At 37.8% G+C, this 20,865-nt stretch overlaps 1 protein-coding gene across 5 annotated transcripts in view; it reads left to right on the top strand.

The window, feature by feature from the left end:
- UBR5 (ubiquitin protein ligase E3 component n-recognin 5) overlaps window positions 1-20,865 on the top strand; it is a 123,214-nt gene that overhangs the window by 26,642 nt on the left and 75,707 nt on the right. For all 5 annotated transcript variants that reach the window (XM_054590346.1, XM_054590344.1, XM_054590343.1 and 2 more), the window contains exons 2-8: window positions 12,241-12,285; window positions 12,657-12,738; window positions 13,191-13,267; window positions 14,001-14,120; window positions 18,869-19,058; window positions 19,251-19,410; window positions 20,007-20,156. In XM_054590346.1, coding sequence (XP_054446321.1) covers window positions 12,241-12,285; window positions 12,657-12,738; window positions 13,191-13,267; window positions 14,001-14,120; window positions 18,869-19,058; window positions 19,251-19,410; window positions 20,007-20,156 — 824 coding nt within the window. The remainder of the gene's footprint in view (window positions 1-12,240; window positions 12,286-12,656; window positions 12,739-13,190; window positions 13,268-14,000; window positions 14,121-18,868; window positions 19,059-19,250; window positions 19,411-20,006; window positions 20,157-20,865) is intronic.

Here is a 20,865-nt window from a genome sequence, read left to right as displayed (position 1 = left end):
TAACCTGGCAGCCAAGGAGAGTGGACCGGAATGCACACGTGTGAACAATGATGACCTCTCTGCATTAGTTAGCGGGGGCAGCAGATGCCGTTGACTGAACATGTGTACTGTGTGGCTGTCACATTTAAAATTACTGAGCAAGTAGAGCAATGAATCTGCATCAGATTTTGCGTTAAGCTTGAATATTCCTGCACAGAAACTGTTCGGATGATTCAGAAGGCCACAGCTATGGGCAACGGGTTATTGACAGCTTCATCATGACAATGTGCCTGCTCATGCATCACATGTAATGCAGAGTTTTTTGGCAAAGCACAAATCACCCAGGTGACTCAGCCCCCGCTACAGCCCAGATTTGGCACACGGCAACTTCTGTCTTTTCCCAAAACTGAAATCACCTTTGAAAGGGAAGAGATTTCAGACCATTGATAAGGTTCAGGAAAATATGACAGGGCACTTGGTGGCAATTGGGAGAACTGTGTGAGGTCCCAACGTGCCTGCTTTGAAGGGGACTGAGGTGTCATTGTCCAATGTGTAATGTCTATTGTATCTTGTATCTTCTTCAATAAGTATTTTTCATATTACATAGCTGGATACCTTCTGGACAGACATGTACACATACACACACACAGACATACACATACATAGCCAACTTTCCAATGAAAAATATAGTTCACTAATAAAGAATTATAGTGCATCTACCAATAAAGTGGCTACTGTTTTTTGGGCATTTAAATGCTCGGCTTTTACCAAGGTGCATTACAAAATTGCCTTCAATCCTTATGGCATCACTACCAGAAAAGAGCTCTTATTTCATTTAACAGACTAAGAAAGCTTACATGCTCTGGGAAGTTAAGGTAAGCTTGCCCAAGGTTACAGACCCAGTTAATGGTAGGGATGGAGTCGAACCCAGGTTTGTTGACATGACAGTTCCTTCTTTTCGCACTCTACCCTGCCGCCCTTCACGGGTCTGCAGGTGTGGTTTTGGGGCCCGAGGAATGGGAGCTCGGGAATGCGTAATGGCCATTTCAATGCAGCAGAACTGCTGTTTCATCTTTGATATTAAAAGGGCAGCAAGAGAAAGTCCCTGTAATTCTAGTTTAAAGAAGTTCTCCTCAATCTAATGGCATCAAGATCCTTGGTCAGGAATATAACCTTCTGCTTGTCTTATTTCTGTGGAAAATCAGATTTCCTTATAGGTATTTTATTTCAGTTAGCAGTTTTAGCTCAGGGACTGAATAATTTGCCAAATGGCAGTGTTTATTCTATGAAGTGCATCAGTTATCTCATGAGACATTTGATTTGTATGTAGAGTTAAAATTGGGTTTGTAATGATTTTTGAATACATTATCTGCACTTGGCAGATACTTTAATGAATGATGTTGCAGGTATTCAGAATGTGGATACAGCCTATGGGTGAAGAGAACCAAGAGTTTTCTCTTGAAATTTTGGCTGATGCTGAACTGATGGGAGACCTAAAGAAGTCTTCCTTTCCTATCTGTTAGCACGGTTTGATTCTTGTATGTACTTAACAGTAACACGTGAAGAAAATGAAATTAGGTAAGGCAGAAGAACTTAAGAAATTCTCAGAAGAATTATCTTCTACCAAATTTCTTCTTGTCCATTTGGCATGTGTATTTCCCTTTTCCTGTTTTTAAAGCAGCTGAAAATAACATGGTTGGTTTTGCTTTAAAGGAAAATGACTCATTTTGTTGTGTTTAGCATAGTTTCTATGACATGTGTTTATCTTTCAGATGGCACAGTTGTTTGGAATTTTGATCTCTATTTTATTAGTAAAATGTTATTTATGACAGTATATAGGAGTTTCTAACCAGAAAAAATTTCCAGGTTAAGGGGAGAAATTTTATGTATAATGTCATTTTTTTCCGTATGATAGTTTGCAGAGCATTTTTATAACATGAATTTTGTTACTTTAGTTTTATAGAAATCTTGTAACCATTTTAGCGGGGGGGGGGGGAGTTAAAAAATTTCCCATTTACAAACATTTGTATCATTTTATGAATTCATAATATTTACTTAGAAGCTTCTTTTTGGTTTTGAATGCATCTTGAAGGTGAACGTCCTGCATCATTTATTTAAAGTGAACACATTATATAAACTGGCATTTGTCATCTCCATAAGCATAAAGTATGTATAAGTCATACCTATAATTGTTACTTAGGAAACCACCAGATGGATTTTTCCTCTACAAAAGCCATCATTTATGTGATTTGGGGCCTTTCAAGAGTAGTCACATGTTTGCTACTTGGCATAGTTTTCTTTGACTAGACAAAAAGTGAGAAGAGTCAGGCTGCTATTTTAGAAATTGTCAATTCAAATTTAAAGAAATAAACTGTGGTTAGGACTTAGGGCTGAGCAAAGAGAAATTAGGGCTTACTGTACAGGCTGAGAGTTGAATTCTAAAACTGTGATCAGATGACTCTTCACCAAGGAAATACCCTTTTTGGGAGGGTGTGAAGAGTAGTGATCCTTCTGTATCTGTAACCTCAAACTACAGTGGCTTGGTAAGTAAGGACACCTCTAGTCACCTCTAGGGCATATAAGCTCAGTTGCAAGATCTCGTTTTATAGGAAAAGCTAGAAATCTGAAATTCTAGGTAATCTTCTGATTTTAAAAGTTAGCCGAGAATCTTTAAAAATCTTTTCAAAATTTAAAATAACATTTGATTCACTATTATGTGTCCATATAAAGGCTGGCAGTTTGTGACATTTCCTTAAGTGTTTCTGTAGTGTCCCCACCCGCTTTTAGTAAATGCAGCTTTTGCCTATAAATCTTAAAGAAACTCTTTTGTATCCTTGCTCCTACTTCCTCCTCCTCTCTTATTGAAAATCTCTGGTAAGTGAATGCTAGACACTTTAATACTATCAGGGAGGCAATATTAAAATTTTTAATATGCTTTATGATACTTTGCTGTGCCCTTTAATATCTAAACTGATTCATGCATGGGTAAATGATTTATTTAGAGTGCAAGGTAGACGAGTGGATTTTAGTATAATGGTATGAAAAGTTCATTGATCAGATTTCAGATTCGACCTTTAAGAAACTGTCACTTGTTGGGTTTTGGTATAGTATCAAAGAATAACTAGTATTTAAAAAGTATTTTACAAGTACATAATTAGGAGGTTATTTTGGTTGACATTTGTGGCTGTTTTAGTAAGAAAGAACATCCCCCCTCCCAACTTTGATTTAGTAATTGGTAACTTGAATGGCACTGACATTTTAGAATAGACTACAGCAGTTCTCAGAGTGTGGTCTGTGGACCTGGGGGTCCCCAAAACCTTTTCAGGGACTTTGAGGTCAAAACTATTTTCACAATAATATTGAGACTTAAATGTCCTTTTCACTGTTTCGATATTTGTGCTATTGTTCAAAAGCAGTGGTGGAAAAAAGACCAGCTTCTTAGTACAAATCAGAGTATTGGTACAAAGTATTAGCACAAACCAAACTGTACTGAAAATTGTGTTCGTTATGTATTTTGCACTTGCAGAGGGGAAAATGCCATTTCACTTCAGGGGGGAGGGTCCTTATCGAAGTAGTAAACATTTCTAATTTTATTAAATTTTAACCTTTGAGTATATGTCATTTTAATACTCAGTGTGACTGAATGAGAACTTTGGTTTTGTTAAGGAAACACATTTGCAGATGTTTTAGTTGCAAGTTGAATGAGCTATTTTCTTCATGGTATGTCATTTTTTATTTGAAAGAATGACTGACAAACTATGGTTATTCAGACCTGGGTATTTGACGGACATTTTCTTGAAAATGAACAAAGTGAGCTTGTTACTTCGAGGAAAACAACTGAACCTCTTTGTTGCCAATGATAAAATTGAGCTTTCAAGCAAAAATTAGAATTTTGGGAAATTTGTATACATCACCATGAGTTTGACATTGTAAATTGATAGTGACTTGAACAGATATGGTTTTGATTTTGAAGCTCTGCATAAGTCAGTAAACCAGTATTTTCCAAATGACCAGTGCAAGCTCTTATCAGACTCAAGCGTTGGCAAATGAGTTTTTCAAAGTTTATTGACAGGTTTTAGATTCCACATTGCTCCCAGTCTTTAAGATACTATCACTTGTTGAGTTTTGGTGTAATAGCAAAGAAGAATATCTATAATGATCTGAAAAGGATATTAAAATATTCCTTCCTTTTCTAACAGCTTTTCTTCATATACTTTGATCACAACAGTGTACTGTGTGATATATTGAACACAGAAGCAGATCCAGGGATCTATGTTATATTAAGCCTGATAATAGAGACCGGCAAAAATGTAAAACAGTTCTGTACCACAAATGTTTTTTGGAAAGTAGTCATTTTTCAAAAAATAATTTATGTCACTATATAATGAACTTGTTATTTTTTAAAGTATTCAAAAATTTTCTTGTTTTTTGCTTTAATGTTATAAATATCAGTGGATATAGCCCAAACAAACAAAAGCTTTTTGAGGTCCTCATTAATATTTAAGAGTCTAAAGTGGCCCTGGGATTAAGAGAGTTCACTGTAAGGGGTTGGGAACAGACTGTTAAGAAGACTTAAAGACTGTTTGGGGAGGTAAAAAGTATGCATCCAGACATTCTGATTTACTTTTAAAGAATATCCTCATAGACGATACAAAGAAATCAACTTATGGTTTTTGCTTTCTTGTAGTCTAAGATCTTTTTTTTTCTGGTTAACACTGTTAGTTTCTGTTCTGTTTTGTTTCTATATTTGTCCTTATATTAGTCTCATTCCTTGCTTCATTATTGTTAAATTTGGAAGTTTTCGGTGGTTAGCGATGACATGAGAAAAATTGAGGGCAAAATAGGGAGTTTTTAACACAGCTAAACTTAGTTAATTTAATTTATTCTTAAGATTGTAGCCTTACATTTTTGGCATTAAAATGAGGTATAGTAATGTGTGTGTGTGTGTGTGTGTGTGTGTGTGTGTGTGTGTGGTCAAAATAGCTATGTTACTTCTTTCATTGTCACCCATTCCCACTCCTATTTACTGTTTATGAAATCCCAAAGTTGAGGAACCCATAATCAGGGTTAAACTTCAGATAGGAGCACTACAGAATGATTTTCAAAAAAACGTATCTGAAATACAATGTCTTGAAGTCCAGTTTCAGATATACAGTGAGAGAGTTGAGAGAGAGTTCCATAGTCACAGAGATGAACAGAATCATCCCTAATGTTCTGGTGGTTCTTGCTTGGACCAGGGCAACCCTCATTCTTTCAGGCTCATCTCTGCCATTCTCAGCACAGAGGTGCAGGTAGCTCCTAATATTTAAGTCACAGCACAGAGTGGGTGTGTAGGGAGAAGGGCTTTATTCCCTTCACAGAAAAACAAACTCACAATTTAGCAAGAGGAGGACACCAAGTTGACCCCCTCCATTTTTCTCCCAAGACACCTAAAGGAGCTCCCCTGTGAGCATGCGCTAGGTGGTTTACCATTAACTGGCTTAGGACTGTGAAAAGGAACTTGGGGTTGGATGCCCTCCGGCCTGGATAGAGTATCGAGCTGATGCTGGCACAAGTAAACAACCATCTCAGAAAGTCCTCTGCCGTTTCACTGGAAGCACGCACTTCCGCCAGTCACAGTGGGGCTGCCGGGTGGGACTAGCATCATATCTTGCATTTCCTGATATCAGTGATGATGTGAACAGTTGGCATGCAAAGAATCTGTGTATATAGTATGGTACAATAGTTATGTAAAAAACAATGTTTGAAGTTAAAGGCTTTCTTTCTGCCTATACTTAGGAAAGTACTCAGTGAGATAGTGGAAAAGACCGTGTTCTGTGGTTACACGTGGGTTTGACTCCTGTCTCTACCATCTGTCTGGCAACATAGTAGTTCCCCTCTTCAAAAAAAAAGTACATTCAACTTTATTGCTTCTTGAATTTTAGGTTTTAAGATTTCAAGAGTTTGCTTTTGGAGAAATGCAATAACTATTCTTGACTATTTTTTTTTACAAGAAACTATCTGGGCACAGATTTTTAACATACTGCATTTGTGTTTTGGCACTGCCTGCCCTCTCTGAAATGGATGACAAGAGGTGAGCCTTAAGACACTTCCTCCAGGCGTCTGTGGTTTAGCTCAAGTAGCCTTTACAGATTGCTGGCTGCCCTTGCATTGTATGGATTACTAAGCCCTTTACTCCAAAATAAAATTATATGGGTATGTAAAAGCTTTCTTATGGATGGATATCTGGAGGTTAGAGTGAGGTCACTTGAAAGATAGCTTGCTAATATTACTGGGTAAGCAGTGAGTTACTAAACATTTTCTCTAGATCAACTGGTCTGCTTAATGGGCAGCTATTGTAAAAGAAATTTGAATATTCATACTTTCCTTGCTTATTCTAAACTTTAATTTGATGTGGAAGACCTGAGGAGTTAGTTTTATTGAGATTATGATCAGAAACCTATTCTGCCTCTGGAGTGGATTGTATACAAGTATTATTACACATTTTTCACTGTTGGAACTGTATCTAGTGAAGTGGAGGAGCAGGGAAAGACTTGGTAAGTTTTATCCTGTCTTTGCTTGGAGTCTATGAAGCTAGTTCAGCTTATCACTAACACAAATGATTAGAATGTAAAGTAGACAAGGAACGTCCCATAGGAGGGAGGAGCTGTAGATTTCTGTAAGGGGAACGCAAGGGCTACCAGGAAAAACCCAGGGAGGCGGTGATATTTGAGTTGGGCCTGAAGGAAGCAGGAGTGAGACTGGAGGAAATGTACTGGGGGCAGAGTATGCCACTTTCCCCTGTGAAGGTGATGGCCAGTGAACATGAAACATGGGTGGTGTACCTTGTCTTACAATTACCGGTATAGGAAAGCCATCATCATGTAGCAGGTGGGATGTCAGGAATGTCTTTCTCTCCTGGAGGATTGAAGCCTTTTAGAAATCTAGATATACCAAAATTTTTTTAGTTTTGGAAATTCTGCTAGAAATACATCAGGGTTTTTAAATTCAACTTAGTGGTGTGTGTGTGTCTGAACATGCATGCAGGCATGTTATGTGGCAGGGAGGGCGTAGGCAGAGAATGATAAAGCTGAACAACCTGCACTATGTGCTACTGCCAGTTGAGTAGTACCAGTGAGAAGATGAATTAATCTTGGAAATTACAGTGTTAAGTTTGGAGAAACTGAGACTGAAATTAACTGCTGGACTTTGATTTCCTGATTCTCTGTTAGCATCAATTTGCTGTTACTTTACTTTGGTACCTAAAAAAAATTCCAGCCTCTGGATCTGTAAAATGTGTATAAATTTAGAGGAATACAATAGTTTATTGAATCAGAATATTGAATAATCTTTTTTCAGTCAAAGGGAGTAGTTTTTATTAATTAAATTGAAGGGCAGGACACTCCTCTGCATTTTGATGATGGCCTTCATTTTGGGCAGTATGAAAGTGTCTTATTATGAATAGTGATAGGATTTTTCTTTGAGAATCTTACCTGAAGATACAACTACTAGCGTTATTTAAAAAAAAAAAAAAAAAGACACGAGTTATGGTAATGCACATTCTGCAGCTCATGGCCTGGACGATGAGGGTAGGGAGGATGATGAGATTGTGCCAGAGTTGGCAGGAAGGTGAGCCTTTAGGGCTCCGAGAGAAGGGGGCCTGGGGGGAGCAGAGGAGGAAAGATGCTCAGCAGAAGGGCAGCTTCTGCGCACAAGGAAGAGGCAGTTGACATGCTGAGATACCAAATATGAAGAAACTGACACCAAGAAGAAAACCTTTGAAGCTGGCATATCAACCACAGTGCTAAGGGCCATTCCAGGGCCTGCAGTTGCCTTGCCCGTAAGCCCTGCTGAATTTAGGAGTTGCAGAGAGTTGCCGGCAGGCTTAGGCCTGCATCCTCCCCTTGACCACAGTGACCGCTGGACGGGGAGCGTTCACCCACTGACGGTCAGCCCTTCCTCTCGCTGCGCATTCCAGCCTTGCTTGTGTACTGTCCGTTCGCAGTCCCTCCCCTGGGGTGACTTAGGACCTGACTTTAGGGAAGGAGCTCTGCACGCCAAACACGTCCTGAGTGCTGTCCTGGGTTCTAGAGAATCCACTTCCTGGCTCTGTGTTCCCTGCTCTGGGCTACCTGCTGACACTGGGTATTATTGAACAAAGCACATGCTAGCAGGTGGCAGCAGCCTCTCCTTACTCAGCTCTTCTGCAGAAATGCCTAGACCTGAGCTGCCCCACGGAGAGACAGCCACCTTCTTCAAGCAAGTGACAGTGAGTGTGTGGGTACACCTGCGGACAAATCCAATTTTTGCCCTCTCACCTTTATCCCCGCCCCCTCCTCGTCTATGGCTCTTGTTTTCCCTATCTCAAGACAACCGTCTCATTCTGGCTCATGGTCATCTCGGGGACACGCAGGAAAGAGTGTCAGGGAACACTGATTTTTGTCCCAGTGGTTACCAAGAGCACATGACCCATTTCTGATAGACACGACTTTTCATCCAGGTGAGGTGACTGAGAAGAAGAATCTGCAACCTTGAGCTAATGAATCTGCAACCACAGGCCTCCCTTTATTGGCACCTGCTCAGCCATGGTGCTTATTCTGTGCTCCCAAGAGCTGCTGCTTTCCCCAGCTGCCATCGCCATCATCACAACCCTTATCACCACCGCCGTCACCACTGTCACCAGTAATGAAGAACGCCGCCGCCACCATTACCAGGCCTCCGCAGTTACCCTGCATTAGACATGGTGCTGCACTCCTTGTAAACCTCATTTGATTACATAACCACTCTGATTCCGTACTTACAGACAAAAGGAAGGTAGCAGTTGTGTTTAAACTGAGATACGAGAGTACAAGGACTTGCTTTCTGCTCTCGACATTTGCCTTGCAGTCAAAGATATGTAAAGACTCATTTTATTTCTTAGTCCTCCCCACACCCCCCGCCTTGTTGGACTCTTCCCTAAGCAGCTGAGATCTGGACATCTGCCATGATGTCATCACTGGCCACTTGTCTCCTCCTTCAGAGTCTGATTTTCTGCTTCAGAAACTTTCAGAAAGCTGCATCGCCTGCCCCGTGAAAAGCCATTGTTACACTTGGTAACACCTCCCTCAGTTTTGCCCTTCATGTTGCGTGGCCTCTGGGGACACCGGGCTCCTTGACGTTCCACACACGTGTTTCTGTCTCAGCTCATGTGATTTTGCCTTTCTGGAAAGTGCACCTCTGCTTTCCCACTTCACCCTGAATCTTGGCCCCCCAAATCCTACCTGTTCTTCAAGTCCATATGCACCTTGTATATGAATTCATCCTGCTCCACTCGGCCAGGGGTGAACCTTTCCTGAAGTTGTGCAGCATTTTTGTGTTCACTAGGGACATTTATCACACCCTGTTGTGGGTCTGTCTTTCTTGTGTGTATATTTGTGGTCCAGTCAAGCCCTGATCCTGGAGAGCAGGGTGTAAGTCTTTTTCTCCATGTGATTTGCCTCAAGACAATACTGAACTATTCAACCACAAACAAATAGTAGCTACTACTACTACTACTACTACTACCTAACAGTGAACATAATACTTAGTAATTCATTATAACCTGTCAATAACTATTTAAAAGATTGTTACTATTCCCAGTTTACAGATGAGGAAACAAGCACAGAGAGGTAGAGAAAGTATCTCAGTCATAGCTTACAGATGGCAGAATCAGGATTTTAACCCATGTAGATCCAGTGCCCGTGCTCCTGCTGTGAAATTGGGTGCCGCTGCTTTTTGCAGTCTCCACGTCCTTTGGTCATTTGTGAGAGTCTGGTGGCCTACAACTAAGCAGCTGGTGAGCTGTCTCCTCATGAAACCTGACACAAATTTACACCCCCTGGTTCAGACTATCCTACAGTATTTGGAATTTTCTTTCCCTGTGTTGCCTCATGGATTCCCTCTCCTCCCCCCATTTGTGATCCTGCATATGTTACATTGAATAAATCATTGGTGCTAAGGATTGTAAGGAGAAGCTTATTGCTAACCTGTCCATTGTGTGTGGCAGCCACCTCACAGAGGCTTTGCTGTGTGTCCCTGAATGAGATCAGATACTGAGTCATGAGGTTATTTTGTAATGTCACACTGAACTCTTAAAATTGTTTTCTGTTATAACCACATGTAAAGTTTTATTTTGAAATGGAATTTGTGGAGTAGTACAGTGGTTCTCCTTTTATTTTAAAAGTGAGGAAAACTGTCAGTGTTGCCATGAGAGGAAATACAGTTGATAACTTTAAGCATTGTAAAGGGGATAACTTTAAGCATTTAAGAGGAAGATGCTTCAAAGTAGCTAAGGGCCTAATAATTATGGAGAGATACAGGATTTAGTCAATCTAAATGAATGTGATTTGGCCTGCAGTGATTGTGTGATTTGCATGTCTGCTAAAGAAATCCAAAAGGGAGCTAAATACCATTTGTAATTTACTTCTTTTGCTTGAGAGTGTCTTTGTCACTCTTATCTGGGATTCATGTAATTTAATGTGTAGGTAGCCATTTTAGTCATGATAACTGTCTTGAGATTTGGAAGAATGATCTATGTTATATACACTTTTGGGATTGAGTGTAAGAAAAGTAAAAAATTTAGTATTTGAGGAAGCTAAGTGTCCATGTAAAATCAGTTTGTATATGAAAGTTTCATATGGGTAAGATGAAATTGAATATGACAATTAACAAGTGCTATTTCCATAAAAACTTTGCATATATATCCTTCACTAAGACATTTGCTTTCATGTTATACATTCATAAGAATTTCAGTACTGAAAAGAACCAGAGGGGGTCACTGTCCTCATGTAGGTGAGGACTCGAGACCTGCTGGGTTTGAATGAGCCCTGTAGGCAGTAGATGGGCTGGGAGTGATGCCCAGATTGCCTGCTCTCCAGTTGGTATTGGTTCCAATACAAATGGGTGGGTGTACATTTCAGATGTGGTTAGGGGTCCACCGTGATTTTTAAGATTATGAAATTTAATTGATGGCAGTAACTATTTCCTCTATCCCCCAGGTATCCTGATACTTGCTAAGTTCTTGTGTTATTAAATATTTTCTAGCATTTTGGTATTCTCATAACCTACTTTAACTTTATAGATATTAGCTACCTGGAGTGAGATTTGAAACCATGAAAGGAAGATTAATTCTTAATTTCAGTTATTGTCCAGCTCTGAAAAGGCTTTGACAGATTTTATGCCCTCCCCCAACTAATGAATATTTTGTGAAAACTCAAGAGACAGTGTTGAGCTAAGAAAAAAGAAATGGAAATGAGTGGGTTTAGTTGTAAGTCAGTGAGTAAGTACCTTCTAAAAGTGTCACTACTATGGTTTTTGGGAAGTAAAACCTTTCTTAACCCTTTCTCATATTCTGGCTCTAATAGGGTGAAGAGTTTTGTAAATAACTTACAGTAAATGTGGGCTGAGGCGAGCCATGCTTCTGCTGGGCTCCGGGGCTTCAAAGGCTGTGATTGCTCAGAATGCAGCCTTGCAGTTCGCAGCCTCCCAGTTTTTCTTCTTGATTTTTAGTCAGCATTCTTGCAGAGCTCATGAGTACCACGGGGCATTCACTCTTACCGGTGTCCTCCTGTCTTGGAACACAGAAGCGTGCCTTATACATGGGGAAATGGGTTTGGTGGGAAAGCTTGACACTCCAGGACCAATGAAAACACACTCTTGTTAATGAAAACTAATGTGTTTTTGGGGGGTCCTGTCACACATGATCAGATGCTGTTTTTTGGGAGTGAGAATAAAGTCATCAGTGAGTACTTTTTGGGAAAGAAATTATGGCATCATTTGAAAGTTACTTTTGCTGAGGATTATGGTTCGGTTTTATTATTATGAGGAAATAGATTTCTGCCTCCCATATATTTTCATGCAGTAATATACAAGTACATTCAAGAACCTTTTGACATATGTGTATATAGCACAGTATTTAAAAATTAGCCTTCCCCTGGGAGTTGATTTAAGTACTAGGTCTACTGCCCCTTTTTGTTATGTAAACTCTAGAAGCTCATTCTCCTCATCTGTAAAATGGGATTAATAATTATTATTGAAGTTGTTAATGGGATGGTGAGGGAAGGGAATTGCAGAGTCGACTTGTGATTTTTTTTGGAGGGGGAACAAAAATCAAAGATAATATAAAAACATTCTTGCCATAGCAAACACTATGTGTACTGCTGTTAGAAATCACTAAAATAATGGTACAAGTGCCTATCAGAATAGGATTTTGTTTACAGAGGATCTGTACTTGTGGTTTATTCATGTTTTGCTTTGTTTTTAAAGGTTACGGGAAGTTTCAGAGAAACTGAACAAATATAATCTAAACAGGTAAGAGTTGTAAGATACTTAAAAGTTCCTGAAAAGAATGATGTTTCTTTATTAGTAATAACAACTCATATTTAGGCAACATCTATTAGGAATATTTTAATCTATCAACTTTTTATGAGGTGAGTTCAATTTGAATTACAGTTTCTGCTTACGCTAGCTTTTAAAAAATCTGGAATACCAAGGAGCTATAACAACTATGAGGATATAATTATTATTCAGTTGTTGCTTTAAAAATACTAGTTTTTTAAACAGGATTTGCCAGCTTTTTCTCTTTTGTTAATTGTATATATAAAAAAAACAGCGCTATGGTGTTTTTACCACTTACAAAATACTTTTACTTATGTACTTTTTCTTTTTTTTTAATTGACCAGCCACCCCCCTTTGAATGTATTGGAACAGGCCACTATTAAACAGTGTGTGGTGGGACCAAATCATGCTGCCTTTCTTCTTGAGGTAAATTGCTTAAGATGGAGAGAGAAATGAAAATAAACTGTTAAAATACAACTGTGCATCATCTTGTTTCTTTCTTTTTAACCGTGGAAAATAGCAGTTTTTTGCAAGATTCGTTTCAGAGGTTACCCAGTTCGATTTCCCTATTGTATTAAAAGAAAGCTTAAATGATTTACTAGGGATTGAATCTAATTAGTAACAGAATGGAGAAGTTCCTGATTTCAGTCATTACCTTACTCTGATTCTGTTAGATTAAGATATTTTAAATTACTTTTACTGATTTCTTGATATTGTATGTAAAGCATATTTCCCCAGCTCAGGTGTGAACACCTTCCGGAAGGGAGCTTATCTGTTGTCTTCTGAATTGATAGTGATAGGCACATAATGTTTGTTGAATAAATTCAAATTTTAACACACATTTTTTACTTTGGAAATTCTATTTTCTTTGCTTTTAGGATGGTAGAGTTTGCAGGATTGGTTTTTCAGTACAGCCAGACAGATTGGAATTGGGTAAACCCGATAATAATGATGGGTAAGACATGTCTTTTCTATTCAATATTTAGCTCTTAAGAGGTGCTATTTTAAATCTGTGCTTTGATTTTTAGTAACCCTTAAGTTAAAAAATAAAAAGCACTGAAGAAAATGAGACCCTTAAAACAGAATGAAATGGTTACTTTGTAGTTTGATTTTAATTGTTATGCAAGTAGTGATATAGAGCTAAAAATACCAGCATTAAAAGTAGCAGCAGAGTGGATGATCACTTAACAGAAATAGGTTACCAGGAGAGCGATATGTATGTGGTAGGTCTTGAGTCAGATTGGCTCTTTGACTGAAATAACTTGTTAGATCATGTCTTTTTTTTTCTTTTTAATATTTTCAAATCAAGTAACTCAATTTGAAAATGACAAGGCCTTTAAAATTTTGGTTTTTATTAATGATGGCATATAAAAAGTTGCTGGACAATGTATAATTTATTTCAATTGACTGCTTCTAACGAAAGCATAATTACTTTAAGAAATCTAAAGAATAATTCATCTGTAGTTAAACCTTGAGAATAGTTTCAAACAGTAAAGAGCACCAGATTGTTACGAGACTACAAGTTGTAAGATTTCCTCTTTGATCTGAAGTATACATTTTAGTAGGATTAATTATAGGCTGGTACTTTACTAAAGGAAGTCCCCAAGTAGTGAGGCCTGGAAGTCCAGGCTTGTTCCTAGGCAGGTTGGGATTATTCTGTGATTGTTTTACCTCTTGTTTTTTCCCAGGTCAAAGTTGAATAGCAACTCGGGGGCAGGGAGGACCTCAAGGCCTGGTAGGACAAGCGACTCCCCGTGGTTTCTCTCAGGTTCTGAGACTCTGGGCAGGCTGGCAGGCAACACCCTGGGGTAAGTTGTGGCTGGATGATGGTGCCTGTGGGTCGGGGCCAGGGCTCTGGGTGCTCACACTGTGAGTTTTTATTACCGAGTGGTGGGATAAGGAAGCCCTCCTAAACTCTGTGGGCGGGAGCTCCTGTTGCTCATGATAAGCCGCCATGATAAAAATAACCCACACAGACTGATTACAATTAACCCAGGTTCTTGACCTTTAAAAATGTGTTCACATGGGTTTATAATGTCATTTATTATATCATTTATGTCACTTAAAAATTTCAGTGATACCATCTTTGGTTTTGTGACTCATTCTTAGGTTAAAAAAAAATTTAAAATTTTTTTCATTCTGGTATCCAAATCTGATAGTTCTTTCTGAATTAATTTAGTGAAGTTTGAAATTCATTTAACTAAAACTTAAAGACTATAATAAAGTTAATTTTGCCTTTTTTTTAAAAAAATTGAGGTATAATTGACATACAACTTCAGGTTTACAACATAATGATTTTATATTTATACAGGCACAATACCTCAGATAGTTGTGAGTTTGGTTCTAGACCATTGCAATAAAACAAATCTTGCAATAAAGGGAGTCATGTAAAAGTTATGTTTACACTGTTTTTAGTCTGTTAATTGCAGAAGCATTATGTCTAAAACAACAATGTATGCACCTTAATTAAAAATGCTTTCCAAAAATGCTAACCGTCATCTGAGCTGATTATTACCATAAAGGAATTGTTGCCAGATGCAAACCTGTGCCTCTCCTGCCTTTTTTGTCCTTAGAAGAGCTGCAAATCTGGATTTTTATGTGAGATCTGATGTAAATATTGGAACTAATTAATATTTTCATGTAAATTATGCACCTACACAGCCACACATACCAATCATATGTATATAGGGTGTGTGTATACGTGCATCTGTTTGTATGTATGTCATCTTTTAAGGAAATTTATTTTAGAACAGGTGTAAATTGACAGAAAAATTACAGAGATAGTACTGAGAGTCTCATAAACCCCACATCTAGTTTTACTATTGTTAACGTCTAACATTTTTGTTTATATCGTATTTTGTTTATCTCTGCATCTTTGATGGATATTTAGGTAGCTTCTGCCACATGGATATGGTGAATAGTGCACTCATGAATATGAGTGTTGCAGGTACCTCTTTGAAACTCTGCTTTTAATTCTTGGATGTATATCCAGAAGTGGTATTGCTGGATCATATGATAGTTCTGTTTTTAGTTTTTGAGGACTCTTCACAGCGTTTTCTATGGCGTTTCACCATTTTACAATCCCATTAATAGTGCATGAGGGTTCCAATTTTTCACACCCTCTTCAGCACTTGTAATTTTTGATGCTGTTGTCAGTAGTCATTTTAATGGGTATGAGGTAGTTACCTGACTAGTTTTGATTTGCTTTTCTCTGACGATCATGATATTGAACATTTTTTCACATGCTTGGCCATTTTTGTATCATCTTTGGAGAAATGTTCATTCATGTCCTTTGCCCATTTTTAAATCGGGCTGTTTGATTTTTTTGTTGTTGTTGTCAAGTGTAGGAGCTCTGTAGACACTCTGATATTAATCCCTTAGCAACTATATGATTTGTAAATATTTTCTCCCATTCAGTAGTTTACCTTTTCACTCTCTGGATTATATGCCCTTTGAGGCACAAAAGTTTTTAGGTTTGATACTGTCCTCTATGTCCATCTTTGTTTTTATTGTTGCCTGTGCTTTTGGTGTCATTTCCTAGAGATCATTGCCAAGTTTGCTGCCATGAAGCATTTTCTTAGTTTTCTTTTAGGAACTTTATCGTTTTTAGGTCTTATGCTTATGTCTTTAATCCATTTCAAATTAACTTTTGTGTATGATCTAAGACCAGGGTTCTGTTTCATTTTTTTGCATGTGGATATCCAGTTTTGCCAGCGTCATTTATTGAAGACACTGTCCTTTCCCTAGTTAGTGGTTTTGGCACCCTGATTGAAGATCATTTGACCACATACATGAGAGTTTATTTCTGGGTCCTCTGTTCCATTCCATTCCATTCCATTTACCTTTTTGCCAGTACCATGCTGTTTTAATTATGGTAACTTTGTAATGTTTTGAGCTCTTGAAGTGTGAGCCCTCCAGTTTTGTTTTTTGATCTTCTTTTGCAAAACAGTGTTGGCTATTCTGGGTCTCTCGAATTCTATATGAATTTTAGGTTGAGTTTTTCTGTTTTTGTAAAAAATGCCATTGAGATTTTGACAGGGATTGTGGTAAATCTGGGAATTGCTTTGAGTGTTATGGGCATCCTGACAATATTAAAAGGCTTTCGGTCCATGACCACAGGATGTATTTCCATTAATTTATGTCTTTAATTTCTTTCAGCTGTGTTTGGTAGTGTTTAGTGTACAAGTCTTTCACCTTCTTGGTGAAGTTTATTCCTCAGTATTCTTATTGATGTTACTGTAAATGGAATTTTTTTATTTTTTATTTTTGTTAATATAATGTACTTTAATGCCCTTTTGTTTTTCTTTTGGTCTATGAATAGTTCTTTACTACTGGTTGGCCAAAAAAGTCTGTTTAGGTTTTTTCCGTAAAATAAAAGACATTTTACATTTTTACTAACAACTTTACCGATTTGGATATTTTGAGTATGTGGGTTATCTCCCAAATGGTGTAACATTGATTGTTCTCAATTAATGTCTCTATTTGATCGCTATCAACTTCAATTGGCCTACCTGACCATGGAGCATCATACAATGAGAAACCTCCAGTATGATACATCACAAACCACTGTTAACATGTTCGATCAGTCACAGCACCTTCTCCATACACAGCACAAACCTTTTTTTGTGTTTCAGTTGCATTATTATCTTCTTGAAATAATCATAATATGCCAAAATTGTTGCTTATTTTCTTCCATCTTCAATATTAAAATGGCTATACAAAAATTCACCAGTTTTGATCAGTTTTAAAAAAAATACACGCTGAAATGACAGGTGTCACAATACAATCTAACAAAATTGTTTCAAATGAAGTTAAAGACAGCTAAGGGTTATTAGAGCCAACCTAGGGAAAAAAACCAAACGAACTTTTTGGCCAACCCAATAAAACATGTTACGCAGCCCTGAGAATGCACTATATTGTTCTTCTTTAAAATTATCTTAGGCAGTTCTTAAGCTCTCTGCGTAATACTGAAGTGCGTAAGTGTGAATTGATAGGGTGCATGAGCAAGTGTAGAAAGCCTTCAGGAAGGGTGACACCAGGTTTTGTGGAGTGTTTGTCCCCCCATTTTACTGAGGAAATTGTTTAAAAAGTTTTTATTTGTTTAGACAGAGATTGGGTTTTTCAATTAAGCGAGAAGAGAGACCAAGAAATTTGTTGTATATTGTTTTGAGTATTGTGGCTGGTTAATCTAGTCACACATTTTTAGGAGGAAAAATGAAAGGCTTGGAAAATCAAATGGAAACTAAATCTATTTGCAGTGGGAGGTGGAAGGTTTCAGCCTTGGGTGAAAGCAGTGCAGAGGAGGTGGGACTAAAGTACTTCTTTTTAGATTGAAAAATCTCTATGTATTAGATTCATTTTAAAGAGAACTGGCACTGTCATACTTTCAAAGCTAATGGGAGTGTGTGTGTGGGGGGGCATTTTCCTAAGATCTGATGAATGCAGAGAAGCAATTGTTTATGGTTATATAGCTTACTTAATTTGAATGAAGATACTTAACTCTCCTGTTTGGGGCAATAAGAGAAGATGTCATATTCTTTCTAAGTTGTTTTCTCATTCATGAGTAAGAAAAAATTATGTCCTGGCTGGGTAGTTCAGTTGGTTGGAGTGTTGTCCTGATACTCAAGGTTGCTGGTTGGATCCTCAGTCAGGGCACATGCAAGAATCAACCAGTGAAGGCGTAAATAAATGGAACAACAAATCGATATTTCTTTCTCTCTCCCTCTCTTCCTCCCACCCTTCCCCTTTCTCTCTTCCTAAAACCAATAAATAAAAACTAAAAAAAATTAACGGATGTTTTAAAAAGTAACTTTACCCTTCTTGGTCAAGTTGGTTAATAGTGCTAAATATTAATGAACAATATATTATCTTTGCAAATGAATATTTTATTCCATGCAAAGCAGTTTTGAATTCTAAGCTCTGAATTTTACTTTTTGTGTAACAGTGTAGGTAGTCCTGATGGATTTTTTAAGTAGAGGTGAGATGTGTAGTATAACTCACTTTACAGTTGTCACTAGGAATACTTAGTATGTGGATCTTTTTTTAAATGTTATTTATTATTTTATAAATCCTCACCTGAGGATATGCTCACTGATTTTAGAGAGAGAGAGAGGAAGGGGGGGAGGTGTAGGGGGGAGAGAGAGAGAAACATCAATCGGTTGCCTTCCCTATGCACACTAACTGCCAATCAGACATGCAACTTCGGTATGTGCCCCGAGCGGGGATTGAACCCACAGCCTTTTGATGTAAGGGACCCAGTGCTCCAACCAACTGAGCCACCCGGCCAGGGCAGTATGTGGATCTTTTTAAAAAATAATTTAAAAGATGCAAAAGTATGACATTTAATTTTCTAAAAAGTGATTTTATACATAAACATTGAAAAAAATTGGAAGTGTTATTTTTAAGCTCAGTTCTACTACCTTGTTCTATCGGAATACTGCTATATAATATCAATTAGATACATAGCCTTAGCTTAAGAGAATGAAAATAAGATCTGAAGTGATCTTTTCAGAAAGATTATCTAAAATGATAATTCTATAAATTCTCCAATATTTAGAAGTCGCTGGAGTTCTGGAGTAGGTGGGAGCGGAGGAGGATCCTCTGGTAGGTCATCAGCTGGAGCTCGAGATTCCCGTCGACAGACTCGAGTGATTCGGACAGGACGGGACCGAGGGTCTGGGCTTCTGGGCAGTCAGCCCCAACCAGTTATTCCAGCATCCGTTATCCCGGAGGAGCTGATTTCACAGGTATGGGCCTTGCAGGGCACTGAACGTTAGACAATAGGACATGGTGAGGTTTAGCTGAATATAATGGGCTGTAGTCATGGCTCATATCATGAATCGTGAAACTTTCCTGTATTAATCCTAGGAAGATGATCTCGATAAGGAATTTAATCAAAAGAGAATTAGCGTAGCACTCTTTTATATTTTTTATTTCAGGCCCAAGTCGTTTTACAAGGCAAATCCAGAAGTGTCATTATTCGGGAACTTCAGCGAACAAACCTTGATGTAAACCTCGCTGTAAATAACTTACTTAGCCGGGACGATGAAGATGGAGATGACGGGGACGACACGGCCAGTGAATCTTACTTGCCGGGAGGTCGGTGGATCACTGTCATGGTTTTCTCGTCTCTGGAGGGAGAGATTTTTTAAAACTGGAGAATGGAATTTTAAAGTACAGTGAATATTCTGACTTTAATTTCCAAGATGGCAGATATTTCTCACTGTAGTGTTTTTTTATTGTACAATTCTTTTTAAGGGAAAATGGGTACGTGTCTTTGCTCAGTGGACCTGTGTTTGGTTCCAGTAAAGAAATGGCTCTCTATGTGTGGCTTTATCACTGGCTGACAAGATGACTCTGGAATTTTGTTTTTTGATGCCTTTATTACTGAATATGTCTTAACTGCATTTAAATTTTGACTAATATCTCTGTGAAGTTGGAATTATCTTAAATAGAGATCTTATTTTCTTGTAATTTTTTTAGTAGATAGCACAAGCGGCAGGAATGCATTTGATGTTCCTTAAAATCTTTGTTAAGAATGTTCACTTCATTTCCTAGGTAGTTACTTCTTTTTTCCCCCCCTCAGGTTCTATCAGTCAGTTCCTGATTGTAATCTGTTTCAATTCGCAGAGGTCTTTCAGTGGTCTGCACATGTTTTCTCTCTCTCTGCTTCACTTGTGTGTGTTTGTTTGTAGAGGATCTTATGTCTCTTCTTGACGCTGACATTCACTCTGCCCACCCAAGTGTCATCATTGATGCAGATGCCATGTTTTCTGAAGACATTAGCTATTTTGGTTACCCTTCATTTCGTCGCTCATCACTCTCCAGGCTAGGCTCATCTCGAGGTAATTTTGCAATTATTTCTTTGTGATCATTGGCTGGCTGTGTGGAGAGAGAGTGGTAAAATTTACTGTGTTTGAACTTTTAATATTACTGCAGATGAAATCATTAATTACTTATTAGTGTTTTTGGATGCTTTGGCATTAAAACTAGTTATCTTTTATTTTTGAGAGCCACAGTACTTTAGAAATGACCTTATTATCTATGTTGTGGAATGCTCATCAAGGGTTACAACTTACCTAACTGTATTTTTAAATAAGATTATGGATTCTGAACTAAAAGCAGAATTCTACTTTATAGTGACATGCAGCATTCAGAAAACAAGTCTCTTTAGTTTATTTGATTAAAATAAAATAATTACTTTGTTAATTTTAAATCCTGGTTAAATGGAAGATTGAAAAAAACTTCTTAGAATGGGATTGGCCAATAATAAATAGATAGAAATATCTAGCTTATTAAAATGTTATTTTAGAAGATACAGGAGAGGTTAGAAAGATTTCGAAATCATGATTTTGAAAAGACTTTCTGTATCTATGTTGGTATAGATTTAATTTGAATTTTAATTTTGTTAAGCCAGTGTTTTTACTTTGCAGATTGTAAAACTGCTTGATTCAATAACAATCAGCTATATTATTTACTGATCATTAGTAAACTGAAAAAGATGCCATATTATATTAAGACCTTGCTGCAGATGTCTAGTTAAAAAAAGTTTTA

Source organism: Pteronotus mesoamericanus, unplaced genomic scaffold (genome assembly GCF_021234165.1).
Source record: "Pteronotus mesoamericanus isolate MK-2021 breed Mesoamerican mustached bat unplaced genomic scaffold, CSHL_Meso_final scaffold_174, whole genome shotgun sequence".
In the NCBI taxonomy this organism is placed as follows: domain Eukaryota; kingdom Metazoa; phylum Chordata; class Mammalia; order Chiroptera; family Mormoopidae; genus Pteronotus; species Pteronotus mesoamericanus.
Note: the sequence above shows the minus strand (reverse complement) of the source record. Positions and strands in the feature narration are given on the sequence as shown.